Raw genomic sequence first — 12,862 nt, 5'->3', positions numbered from 1 at the left:
TAATACAAGAGTAAGGCATTTGTATTATGAATTTTTCAGAGTTTTAATTGCTGAATTGAAATTAGTATTTCAACCTTTCCTACTTTTATAAGCGGGGTGCTTAATTTTTTGAGTTTCTCCTGGCAGCTTGTTGCAGAAAATTCTGAAGATTCTAGGCTTTCAAATTTCTTACCCATTTTCTGAAGCCATAAGGCCTGTATAGTGTCTTTTAGTATTTATTATTTACCAGATTTGGGTTTTGTAACTTTTCATTCTAAATAATTTTAGATTTATGGATGAGATGCAGAGGTGGCCCAGCGGGTTTCCATGGGCCCTACCAAGCTTTCAGAGGCCTCGTACAGCACATGTATCCAAGCAGAGATGAATATTGGGATATAATGCTATTAACCACAGATTTAATCAGATTCCTTGAGTTTTCCCACAGCCCTTTCTCTGTACCAGGAATAGTTTTAATTTGTATAGATATTTACATTTTTATTAAATCCAGAGTGACTTCAGAATTCATAGGACTAGGGCTGCCTAGGTGTCCCAGTAGGTTGAGCGTCCGACTTTGGCTCAGGTCATGATCTCACAGCCTGTGACTTCGATCCCCACATCCGGCTCTGCGCTGACAGCACGGAGGCTGCTTTGGGTTCTCTGTCTCCCTCTCTCTCTCTGTCCCTCTCCACCCCCTCTCAAAAATAAACATTAAGAAAAAATTCACAAGACTAAACACTGGTCAAAAAAATAAATTAGCCAGCACACCCCCGGTCTCAAACATGGATTCACATCTTGACTGTTGTCCTCGCCCAAATGCCCCGTTTGCGTGGGGAAGTTACCCGGTGAAGCCAGGAGCACCAAGGACACCTCACGAGCGCTTGACCCTGCAGCGTCTAAGTTAGGCAGGAAAGCGTGTGGATCTTCAAAAATAACCTGGCATAAAACAGAATCACGCTCTTCATCAGGTTAGTGTCAGACTGTGCCCTGAAGTTAGGCACGGTGTCACATGATTCGCTGCTAAAGATGAAATGCCTCACACACTTGCAGACGTGCTCACGTGACCCAGCCGCACGGAATTTAACACTGTGTTTGCGACCGAAGAAGCAAAATCAGTGGACACGCGGTCACGCAGACACGCTGACCCGTGACGTGCCTCGGAGACGCACCAGCTGTTAAAAACCTGCTTCGGATTGCTGAATCCACAGCGTGTTCCCTAGTTGTCCAGTTAGTTTGGGCACCCAGAAGCCATTTCATCGGTGAGAAGCACCGCCGACCGTGGGGGCCTGCAAGTCGGGTCTGGCCCGGGGACGCCGTGGCCGCGTGAAGGCCGGGAGTGGGCCCTGCTCGACTTCACACTGAGGTGCGCTGACTCGCAGAGGACTCCCCTCAGCAAAAGCAAGCGAGCTCACGACTGAAGAGGAGGAAGTCGTGTGGATGATCTTACCTTCCATTCTTGCGCAGGCCGGTTATTGGCTGGAAAATGGAGCATCTGAACGAGTGTCGCAAAGAATCGTGAGACCAAGTGAAAATACGCTGGCGTGTGGCGACCGAACGTCGGCTTTGCGGCAGAGTCTAAGTTGGGAAGAGTGAAAATAAAGGATTTTGTAACGTGGTTGGTCAGTGTTCATTTGAGTCCTAAATAAAAATCAATGAGAGCTAATGGACAACACTGAAATATTTGGTGTGAAAACGTGTCAGTGGTCTGGGGGATCGTGGGTGCGTCATCTCTGGGGGTGACTACCTTGACGTCGCGGAGGACAAGGGCGAGCTGGCACGAGGGGGGATTACTCCCTTGAAGGCGACTTTCAAAGCCTGCGCTAGCTGATCTGAGAGAGAAGTTCCTCTCCCTCAGGAGACACCCCTCCCGCACTTGGTGCAGTGGCCGGAGCGAACCGAGTCCTTCCTGATCTGGTTTATGCTTGTTCTCAGCACCCATCACGAGGACGCACACCGCCGGTGTGAGCAGTGAGGGGAGCGGCCGTCAGGAATCCCGGTCCAAAGTCTCAGTCCAGAATGGCACGGGTCCCTGTCACACGTGAAGCCCAGTATCAAAAAGTCCTACTCGTTCAAAAACGAGACTGTTCTATCTGGGAGTCTGTATAAGTCAACATTAATGCCTTTTCTAACCCCTGGCGTTTCCGTTCGGTGCAGCTGTATCCCCTAAAGAAAAAACGCAACCGGGCAGGTGTGGGTCCTGGCGCCCCCCCCTTCCCGCCCCCCCGCACCCCTCCCACTTTCCTGCTGCCGCCCGGGGTTTGCACTGGCCTCCAACACCGCCGGCTGTCTGGCGTGGGCTGTTTCCAGTTCCTCTGCTGCCTCGGACCCTTACACAGCCTGCGGTTTCGCAGCCCTCGTAGGCTGGGGTGCCCCTGCCCCAGGATGGAGACAGCCCCCCCCATCCCCTCCCCTCGAGACCGTCAGCCCCTGAGCAGGAGTCCCCGTGCGGCCGGTGTCCAGTCCAGGGTGGTTCTGGACGGGAGACGGGGTGAGCCAGGCTTCTGGGGCCCACGGTTGGGGGACGTCCCCAAACTCCCTGCGGCAACAACTTCTTCCGTAAGGGTGCTTAGCACCGTTTTGTGATTGACACTGAGACCCTGGCCTCTGACGTTTCAGACGCCTGCCCTCCCTCGGCCGGGTCAGCTTCGGTGACCGGTGTCTTCCCCGGGGGGCCCTCGTCTCCTACTCCCCCCACCACCTGCCCTCACGTGGGCCCCTTCGTGGGCCTGGTCCACGGTAGCCGTGTCCCAGCTTGTGTCCCCACCTCTAGGCAGCCATGGAGGGGCTTTGTTTTAGTGGCCTTTTTCACACGGAGCCTAACCATTTTGAAGTGACCAACTCGGTGGCACGTGGTACATTCGCAGGGCTGTGCAACCACCAGGCCACCTAGTTGTGCCCCCGAAAGGAAACCCGTGCCCCCTGGGTACTTGCTTCCCATTCCTTCCCGTCTCACAGTTTCTCAAAGGGTAAAGTGTGCACCAGGCAGAAAGGCAATACGGTCCCGGAACGTCCACGAGGGACATCTTCGCCGTCGCCCCCCACCCCGGGGGTCACCACTGTTGGTGGCGTCTGCGTGCCTGTTCAGGGAACACGCCTGTGTACCCTTCCTCAGCCGCCTGCTTGTCACTTGACCACTTCAGGGACCGTCCACGCAGACGTGCACACCCGCTCCCAGTGCGGCAGCTGCCCTGTGCCCCGTGGTGGTCGTACTCTGTGAGGCCAGTACAAACCGGGTGGTGCCTCTCCCCGGCTCCCAGCCCTCTTCATCTCTTAAGACCTTGTTCAGAGATCACCCCTCGGGGGCCGTCCGAGCCACCTGGCCCCTCCCCCCTTTCCCGTCATCTGTGTGTCCAGTAACCACAGTTCTGGTTTAGCGTCGGGACCTCATTGTCTGCACAGCCAGTGCCCACTGGATTGCGAGACCCTGGGGGTAAGAGCCCTCGTCCTTGATTCCGTATTCGCCAGGGCCTAGCTTGCTGCCTACACACCGTAGAGGCTCGATAAATATTAGATGAGTGGCTGAGGGTCGGAGGGCGTCGTAACCCCCGACTGGTGGAGGCAAACGCTGAGTGAGCCCAGACCGGGCGGAGGGTCCAGGGCGGGCGATCCCCTTTGTGGGCACCCTTTCTGAGAACCCTGTGCCAGGCCGGGTGCCAGGCCCTGGCCGCACACCATCCCCCAGCGGTCAGGTCCGGCCTGCGGGCTCCCTGTACCAGTGATGGCGGTGGGAGTCGGGTCCTCGTTGTACCCTGCTCGATTTTCCCATAGGACACCTGAAATTTATTTTCTGGACACTTTTTATTAAAAAAAAAAATCTTGTCATTTTATAAGCCCTATTTTTTAAAAAGTAAGCTCTACACCCAGCGTGGGGCTCGAACTCATGATGCAGAGATCAAGAGTTGTGTGCCCCACTGCCCCAAATAGAAGCCCTAATTTTTTTCAGTTATAGAAGAAAAATGGCCTTTGCTCATTCCCCTCCCGTGGAACTACTGCGGTCCCGTTTCACCTCACCCCTGTCTCGCCTGGGCCACATGGAGCTCTTATCCAGCCGAGCCAAGAGAGGAGGCTGCCACATCTCTTAGCGCTGTGCCTTTGGCATGTGGTCACTGTGACTCGGAAGAATGGAACTGTCCCCAGGGAGAAGGCACGCTGTGTGACAGGCTTCGTTGTCTGCAGTTTCCTCACGTTCTTGATAAGGCTGCTGCCACCGTCTCCAGACTCACTTCTTTCTTTGTTGAAATTGCTTCCTTGGGATAAGTTCATCTTTCCCATCATTTGGAAATTTATTCCTGGTCTTTATCTCCCCATCTGTCCCCCTCCCCTCCCTCAGGGTTCTGTCGAGTTCCATTGGACGTCCCTCTCCCACCATCTTTTGGTGGGGACCGTGGGTCCTTTTATCCTCATTAGAATCCTCGGGGGCTCAGGACACTCCCGACCCCCACCCCATCTATCTAAATCTCTCCCTATTGGGATTTCTGGCTTGAGTTTCCCAAAGCCCTTTCTTTATTTCTGAAAATCCCCACTGTGCAATGACAGGCCAGGGGCTGACAATGCTGTGATTTCAAGCTGGGGACCTAGCTGTGAGGGGGAAGGCAGAGACGTGTGTCCCTGGTCACACACCACACAGCCCCGAGCACCTGCCCGGTGCTCAGAGGCCAAAGGGAAAGTGCCCTGGGTCCCTTCTGGCTTTGAGCCTCTGTGAGGAGACAAGAGGAGGAGGAAAGCCACACCAGCTCGGCCCAGCCAGGAGTTGGAGTTTCAATTCCACTCCTCTCTAGCAGGCTGACCAGGGCAAGAAGTTTGACCTTCCTAGGCCCGTTTCCTTGTCCACAAAATGAGAGTCATGGTGGCATCTTCCTCAAAAGGTCTTTATGAGGATTATATAATACCCTAAAAAGGCTTAGGACAGCCGTGGCACACACTTGGTGACCACTAAACATTAGCTTTATGTGCCAGAGACCCTACCAGGGATCAGAGATACAGAAAAAGAGGCACAGTGACCCTCAGTAGAGGAGGTAGTGAGTGAAAAAAAAAAATAACGATGGAGTGTGAGGGATGAAGAAAGGGTCTGAGAAGGGAGGAAGAGAGATCAGGAGGGCTTCCTGGAGGAGGTGGTGTTTTAAAGATCCAAGTAGCACTCCTTATGCAAGAAGGGGAGGAGAGTAGTTGGTGCAGAGAGGGATACAGGCTCAGGGCACAGGGGAGGAAGGAGCAGCATGTTGGGATGAGATTGGGGGGGGGGCGGTTGGAGCTGGTGATAAGAGGGAGGGGACCGCCAAAGGGTCCAGTCTGCGACAGGAAGGATTCCAGGAATGGAGAGACTGGTCAGGTGTGCCAGTTAGAAAGATCCTGCGGCTTCAGGATGAAGAATGCACTGCGGGGAGGGAGGTTAAGACTGAGCAGGTGGACCCGGTTAGAGGCTGTGAGGAGACCCAGGCCAGGAGGGAAGGCCCGATCCGAGGGCAGTGCGGTGGCGGGGGGGTGGGGGGGTGGCGGGGCAGAGCTAGCGGCCAGGAAGCAGCAGAAGCTTGGGGCTCGGTGAGTAACGAAGAGTGAGCAGTGGAGTGACTCAAGGCTGCGGGTTTGAGCGTCTTTTGCCCGAAATGGAAATAACAGAGTGGAAGCAGGTGGGGGTGGGGAGAGCTCACTTTGAGACATGCTGGCTGGAGGTGTCAGCAGTCCCCCCCAGAGACCTGGTGTGACCCCTCACCCTGTGCAGAAAATGAGATGACAGTGAGCGTCGATGACATATTCCCTGAGCCCAAGGAGGGAACTGTCACCCTGGGTCTTAGGATTTCAGCCACATGGGGGGCGGGGGGGGGCGTGCTTTGCCCACCTCTGGGTGTTTGTGTGGTTTCCTGGCGGAGGAATTCTGGTCTGAAGTCTCCCCCAACCAGCACTGGCTCCCTGGCCTGCACCCTAAATGCCTGCAGCTGTGAGGGGCAGGCCTGTGGCAGGCACTTGGGCGCCATCAGGGCTGGGACAGAACGGTGCGAGATGCTGGACGTGACCGCCCAGGGGTAGGGCGGGCGGCAGGAACCCTGGGCTCACCAGACACCTGCAGGGACGCCAGGCTGCTGCGGGGCCTGGGCCTGTCCTCGGTCCTCCTTGTGACCCCAGGAAGAAGGAATGAGGGCGTCGGGCTGTAGGAGGTGAGCTGGAGAGAGAGGAGAGGGTGTGGTGGAGTGGGCAGCGGGCCATGCAGCAAAGAGGACCCCCATACAGCCTGACAAACGCCTCTCAGCTTAGAGAAACGGCAAGTCCCAGGTGACCTTGGCAAAGGCAAGGGGTTGGGAGGGAGGGCGGGTGAAGTGGAGACATCGAGTGAAGATTTCTCTTTGCAGAAGTCAGAGTCTGGGAAGAGGGTGGCGGAGGAAGGTGGAGAGGCCTCCGGGGGTACGGCAGCCTCCTCCCTTTTGAAACAGGACAGACCAGACACATCTGCAGGCTGCCAGTTGGCATGGTGGAGGACCCAGTCTTGCCGATGGGAAGGGGCCACGAGGGAAGCTGCTGTGGAAGGTGGACTGAGTCCGGTGGGGTGGTGGGCAGAGGTGCTGACCCCACACTGCCCACATGGAGAAGGCTGCCACCCAGGACTTCCAGGGACAACCCTTTAGTGCTGGGACCAGGGCCAGGAGCTCAAGGAAGACCAAGGACCAGGTAGTTCTGAAAGGCAAGGAACAAGAGGGCAAAGGGAACCACAGCTGGTGGGGAGAGATAAGGCGGCCAGTCGGGGTGCCGATAACCCCTCATGGGATCAGCAGGACAGTTCCAACCCCAGGCCAAGCTGCCGGGTGGAATGGGAAGGAACCACCGGCTGTTGTTCCAGAAATAAATGCAGCCCTGCAGGTGTCAGCTTTGCGTGAGGACAGGCTGCAGGAAATGGATCCCAGAATATGCAGAAATCTGGGGAATCATCCACAGGTCGCAGCACTGACAGGGGTTCAAACCAGCCAGGCTTACATCTTGAGGGGGTAGAGACAGCCCCCCAACTGAAGGCTGGGTCCCTGATGCAAAGGAGGGGACAGATGCCGGGAAGGGGGCTCCTTTTCCTCAGAAGCCAGGAGAGAAGTCACCAATAGCTGGGACGGGGGCCGGTAGGTCTGTGTCTGGAGGAGACTGGGGACATGGTCGGGGTGGGGCGACCTGGGGGCACTGGAGGGCTGCGAGGAGAGGCCAGGAGTTCACAGGTGGGGTAGGGGCTTTCCTGGGGACCGGAGCAGAAGAAAAGGCCGACGCCCAGGCCTTGGGATTTCGGCTCCGTCTGTTCATACTCCGTCTGAAGTATGAAGACTTCCCGGGGAGACCTCGGTCCCGGGTGCCCGCAGAAAGGCCGCGAGAACCTCGCCGCCGAATCCACTCGGCGAACGTAAAGGAAAGCCGCACCAGCTGGCGCCTCGCAGCCGCAGAGGAGGCGGGGCACCCCACGCCCCGCCCCATATGCTAATACGAGGGCCACCGCCCCGCCCCCGCCCGGGAGCCGGACGGGCCCAACGCCAAGGGGTGCGAGAAGCTGCCAGCGCCCGGCTCCGCGTCCGCGGGGGCCGAGGTGGGGCGGAACGCCTGAGTCCGGGTCGCTTGGGCGGCGGCACGGTGCAGGAGCAGTCAGAGGGCCGCTAGGGCGTACCAAGCCGTGGCGCCCCCCGCCTGCACGAAGTGGTATAGCCCGAAGGGGCGGAGCCCGGGTCATGTGACACGGCTGCGGCCGCCATTTTGTTCTGCGGTGCTGGTATTTAGAGCGCAGCCGCTGACGGGCCGGGTCGCCTTCGCAGCCGCCTGACTGCTCTCCTTGCGCTCGCTTGCCGTGCCCGGCCCGTCCTCGCCCCCGTCTTGGCCCGCTGAGCTCGCCCTCTCCCCACCCGCAGACATGTCCGAGGCCAAGAGCGGCCCCGAGTACGCCTCCTTTTTCGCGGTCATGGGCGCCTCGGCCGCCATGGTCTTCAGCGGTGAGCGCCGAGGCAGGAGGGACTTGGGAGGCTGGGGGCGCCGGGACTCGCGGAGCTTATGCCCGCGTCGCCCTCGGGTTCTTGGTGTGACGTCACGCTGACGTAATTCCGAGCTGTTGGGGGGGGGTCCCGAGCCTCACGTGACCGCGGGCGGGGGTCGGGGCCCCGAGGGCTGCGAGTCGCAGGGCCTGCGGGCTGGGCGGGGGTGCGGGTCTCCCGGGGATCCTGGGCCGGCAGCCCTGCCGCCGTCAGTGTAGGTGCGGGGGTGGGGCGGCGGCGCCGCTGCCATCTTAGCCCTAGGAGAGGCGGGAGGGAGGCTGGGGTGGGGGCGCGCGGTCCTGCGCCTGCTCCGCACCCCCCACCGCCATCCTGCGGGCAGGTGTGACATCACACCTCGGGAAGCTCCCCCTGTTCGGCGGGGGTGTCGGGGGATGAGGCCCTGGCGCTCCCCTCCTTGGTACACACCTCTCGCCCTTGTGGCGGCCCGCCCCCGACGGGGGTCAGGTGGGTCTGTACCCAGAGGCAGGTGCTTCCGGTCACGGCCTGTCACTGTTTCCCCGTAGCCCTGTGGGATGTGTGGGTTGTTTGGGAAAATGGGGCAGAGGGGTTGGTCCTGACAGCTGGCAGGAGCCCAGGGCTAGGATTGTGTGGATTGGGGCAGGGGTCTGGACAGGCTAAGGGCGAAGGACGGGTGTTTGGGAAGCAGGCCAGCATCAGTGCTATGTGTGTGCACGCTTGTCGGGGGTCTACTTCTGGGTGAATGAGAGAGTGGCATAGAGTGTCCTATTGGGTCTTTGTCCTTAGGAGGGAGTCGTCTGGTTCAGGCCTGAATGAATGAATGAATGAATGACTTCCCTTTTCCCAGGTCCGAAATTGGGAGGGCTCCCCTAGGCAAAGAGAAGGGGCTTTCCAGGTTCTTGATGGCACCCTGCTTTTGAAGTTAGGTCTTGACGGTAATGGGTGTTGAATTCGGTGAAAACTGGTCTACCTGAGAGAAAGGCACGTGGGCCAGGCCCAAGAATGTGGGACCCAGGAAGGTGAGTCCTAGTCTGCTGCAAGCCTGTAGACTGGTCTGGCCTGGTCTCCTCTGGGCCTCCTTAGGTAGGTCTGGTTTTTGGTTTGGATGACCCCGCCCTGCCCCACCCTACCTGGTGGGCTGGGGAGGCTCCCTGTGCAAGTATGTGGCGGGTTTGAACTCCAAACAGCCTGTGCTGTCTGTAAACACTTGTGAGGTGGGGGCTTGGGGACTCTGCTGTCTTGAGGGCCGCCCTCTGCCTGGGCCTGTCTGCCAGTCATGAGTTGCTGAGTGAGCCCTACCCTGCCCTTCCCATCACGTGCACATAAGGGGTCATTTGTGGTGGGAGAAGTGGTCTGGACTTCCCCTTCTCTCCCAGCTAACCCTGCTCTTTCCACATCTTAAGGGGCTGTCTGCTTTCCAGCACTTCCGGACGGACAGGCTGCTGGAACCCCCCACCCCTTTTCTGCTCTTTGCCTCCACAGTTCTTGAGATTCTACTGTGCCTGGCCATGTGTGCGTTGTTACTTATGGCTGTCATTCGTTCTTTCAGCAAATGTCGAGTGAGCTCCTACTGTGTGCCAGGCACAGGGGAACATCAGTGAACAAAACAAGACATTCCCGCCCCAGAATTCCTTGAATTCTGGCTGTCATTGCTTGTTCCCGAAGCCCTGAGTTTGCCCCTTGGGCCCTTTTTCTGTACCCAGCTCCTGGCCTGCTCTAGTCATCAGGTACATCTCTTCCTTTTCTGGAACTTAACTTGATACTTTCAGATGGAGCCTGATCAGAAAGCAGGTCTCTGGAAGTTACTGAGAACAGGGTATCACTGGTCTAGGGCTTTTTTTGTTGCCCCAGGCCCCTGATGATTGGTGCTGCCTGCTCCTGTGGGGCCCGATCTCCTTCCTGCTTCCCCTTTTTTCTTGTGACAGAAGTCCTGTCAACTCTTTCTTCATCAAGTCTGCCACAAGTTTGTCAGTTGCTCCTTTACCGTAATCTCTGACTTCCTCCCTGCTGGCAGGCACCCTGCGTTTGGTGCTTTGTTCTTGGAACTGCCTCCTGATTGCACTCTTTCTGTTCCCTGCTCAATCTGGGACCTGGTGAGGCTTGGCCTCCAGAGCTGGCATCCAGGGTTTTCCGGGACACCTGCTGCTGCCCAGGCCAGGCTGCTTTTCCATCCTGATGGTCAGCTCTGTTTCTTCCCTTTGTTCCTGTCGTGGCGGCCCCACCCTCAGCCACACGATCTCCCTGCTGCCTTCTGGAGAAGGGCCCCGCTCACTTTCCACCTCTGGCCGTGTCCTGCTACCTGGGATGCTAACTTGCCAGTAATCGGTGCCTTACTCAGTGACACTCATCGCCTGTGCTCTCCCGCTTGAGTGACAAACCATGGCACTGGCTCCTTGCGTGCACTTGACATAGCCCGATGTGGTGCGGGGCCTGCAGTAGCAGCCCCCAGAATGCACTGCAACCAGGAGAGTTCCCGGAAGAGCTTCGTGAAGACCAGCCCTGAGCCCCAGGTTAAAGGTGCCGAGTGTCTAGGCGTGGTGGTGTTGGAGTGGAAATCCCTCTGCTCCCACCCCTACTTCTTTTCTCTTTCCTGCTAGCTCCCAGTGTGATGCCTCGTTGGGGGGCGTCTCCATTCGTGTGTGCTGTCTGCAATCATTTTTGCTCACTCAAGCCTCTTCCTCAAACGTCACTTTCTCTATGGAGCCCTTCCCCCACTCCCACGGGCCTCCCCACTCTTCTAGAACGTGTTGCTGTGCTTGGAGCGGCCATGTGTGTTTCCTCACCGGGCTTGGAGCCCCGGGAAGCCAGAGCTCCTCTGACTTCCTCCCTGCTCAGTGATGAGCACAGAGAGGAAGCATTTTTTGTGGCCCAAATAGGTGAATAAAACGTGCAGAGGAATGGTCAGGAGTGTCCACATCTTTTCTGAAACCCATGAGCCATGTTACCCTTTGCTCAAGCAGTGCAGCAAGACCTTGGAGGGCGGGAGTCAGAAGAGCCACCTGGGCCCGCTGTGGCTCTATCCTGTGCAAAAGTTACTCCATGCGTGGAGGCCAGGAGAAGGGAGATTGGAGGAAGGCAGCACACCCTGGCAAGAGCGAGGCGGAGTACCATCAGAGGAGACTGGACGTCCTCCCGTTCCCCCACGCCTCGTTGCTGGCGTCTTGGGGGGGTGGAAATCTAGGCTTCTGTGAGCCCAAGGCCTCTGTGCAGGCAGGCGTGCTTCTGGGAGGTCCGTCAAGGCCTCATGGTCCACCTGGGTGATGGCAGGGAGGATTCTTTCCAGACTTGAGAGCCTAGTCCTGCTCTGTGCCTGAGGATGCCCTCAGCTTTCTCTCCATGTGACTGGGCTGCTCTGCCGGGCCTGTCAGAGCTCCACCTTTTAGGCCGTGGGCAGCGGTACTGGGGTCTCTGGGAGGTTGGGGCCAAGGTTAGACAGCGGAGCAGGAGCCCAGATAGGCGGGACAGCCGTTAAGGGCCTCTGTTGGAGGAAGGAGACAGCTGCCTGAGCTCCCTGCGTGCCCAGCTGTAGCTCTTGCCCCCGAGGGCCACCTCCTGCCCTGAGCTGGGTGCCAGCTTTATCTCACCTTGTCGATGATAACTTACGGCGTCTCTCAGCCGTGCCACAGCTGCTACCCCCAGGGTCCTGGCCCCAGGTGCTCTGAGCTCACCTTGCCTTTCCTGCCCCCTCCCCACAGCCCTGGGTGCCGCCTACGGTACAGCCAAGAGTGGCACTGGCATCGCGGCCATGTCTGTCATGCGGCCAGAACTGATCATGAAGTCCATCATCCCAGTGGTCATGGCTGGTATCATCGCCATCTACGGGCTGGTGGTGGCCGTCCTCATCGCTAATTCCCTGAATGATGGCATCACTCTCTACAGGTGAGTGCCGGGCCCCTCCCCATAGGTCATGTCCTGCCTCGGGCGAGGCCACTGCACGGGGCTGGGAGGGCTGGGGAGGGGGCGTCGGGCTGGTGACTTGCTTCCCCTGGCAGGTGGCTGACGTCTACCCGGTGTCTTCTCTCCCCCAGGAGTTTCCTCCAACTGGGTGCTGGCCTGAGCGTGGGCCTCAGCGGGCTGGCAGCTGGCTTTGCCATTGGCATCGTGGGGGACGCTGGTGTGCGTGGCACTGCCCAGCAGCCCCGGCTATTCGTGGGCATGATCCTGATCCTCATCTTCGCCGAGGTGCTCGGCCTCTACGGTCTCATCGTTGCCCTTATCCTCTCCACAAAGTAGCCCCTCTCCGAGCGCACCAGCCACAGAACACGATGTAAAGACCACCCCTCATTCCGAAATGAACAGCCTGACACACACGCACGGGGCCGCCGCCCCCCCAGTAGTCGGTCTTGTAAATGCGCAGTGTCCTAGTGCCCGTTGTCTGCTACCCCGGCCTCGCCCCCGCCCCGCCCCGTGCCGTGGACATCCGGGCCCACTCCTTACCCATCCGGGCCTCCGGCCGCCCCCACTCATCTGCCCTAGAGCGCTCTGTAGAAGGGTGAATTAGAGTTGTCATTTTCTCTTCACTGGATGTTTCTTATTTATAAAGATTTGATCTGTTCATACGTCTGTGGAGCAGCCCTCCGTCCCCAACTATATAGTAATCTTAGGTCGAGTGTTGCGTTGCGGGGTTGCCGTTTGCTCCGAGACTCTTTGGATCGAACCACCCTCCTCCAGCCCTGGCTGTCGGGGGCCGCGGGCCAGTGTGCTGGGCCTGCGAGGTCCTGGAGCCGAGCCGTGTCCAATAAAGTTCTCGGTTGTGACTGGACGCCTGTGTGGACCGCTTGTGTGGGCCCGGGCCCGGCGGGGGCGGGGCGGGGGCGGCCGCGGCGGCCCTGCCGGCCCAGGGGCGTGCCGGTCACGTGGGCGCCCGGATCACGTGGACCGGCCGGTCACGTGGCACGCCTCAGTCAGCTGAGGGTCACGTG

At 58.6% G+C, this 12,862-nt stretch overlaps 1 protein-coding gene and 1 long non-coding RNA gene across 2 annotated transcripts; both read left to right on the top strand.

The window, feature by feature from the left end:
- Window positions 1-659: 659 nt before the first annotated feature.
- Window positions 660-1,654, top strand: LOC124525507 (uncharacterized). The gene is made up of 2 exons (XR_006965516.1): window positions 660-944; window positions 1,027-1,654. It is a non-coding gene; the product is annotated as an uncharacterized LOC124525507 (long non-coding RNA).
- Window positions 1,655-7,699: 6,045 nt separating this feature from the next.
- Window positions 7,700-12,702, top strand: ATP6V0C (ATPase H+ transporting V0 subunit c). Its single transcript, XM_047097944.1, has 3 exons — window positions 7,700-7,922; window positions 11,636-11,819; window positions 11,969-12,702. Exons 1-3 carry the CDS (start codon window positions 7,844-7,846, stop codon window positions 12,171-12,173), a joined length of 468 nt encoding a protein of 155 aa, XP_046953900.1. The 5' UTR covers window positions 7,700-7,843; the 3' UTR covers window positions 12,174-12,702.
- Window positions 12,703-12,862: the final 160 nt, after the last annotated feature.

The sequence above is a fragment of the Lynx rufus genome, unplaced genomic scaffold, assembly GCF_022079265.1.
Source record: "Lynx rufus isolate CCGP_SWC_20201006 ecotype Redwood Valley unplaced genomic scaffold, mLynRuf1.p SCAF_43, whole genome shotgun sequence".
Classification (NCBI taxonomy): domain Eukaryota; kingdom Metazoa; phylum Chordata; class Mammalia; order Carnivora; family Felidae; genus Lynx; species Lynx rufus.
This window is presented reverse-complemented; position numbering and strand designations above follow the sequence as displayed.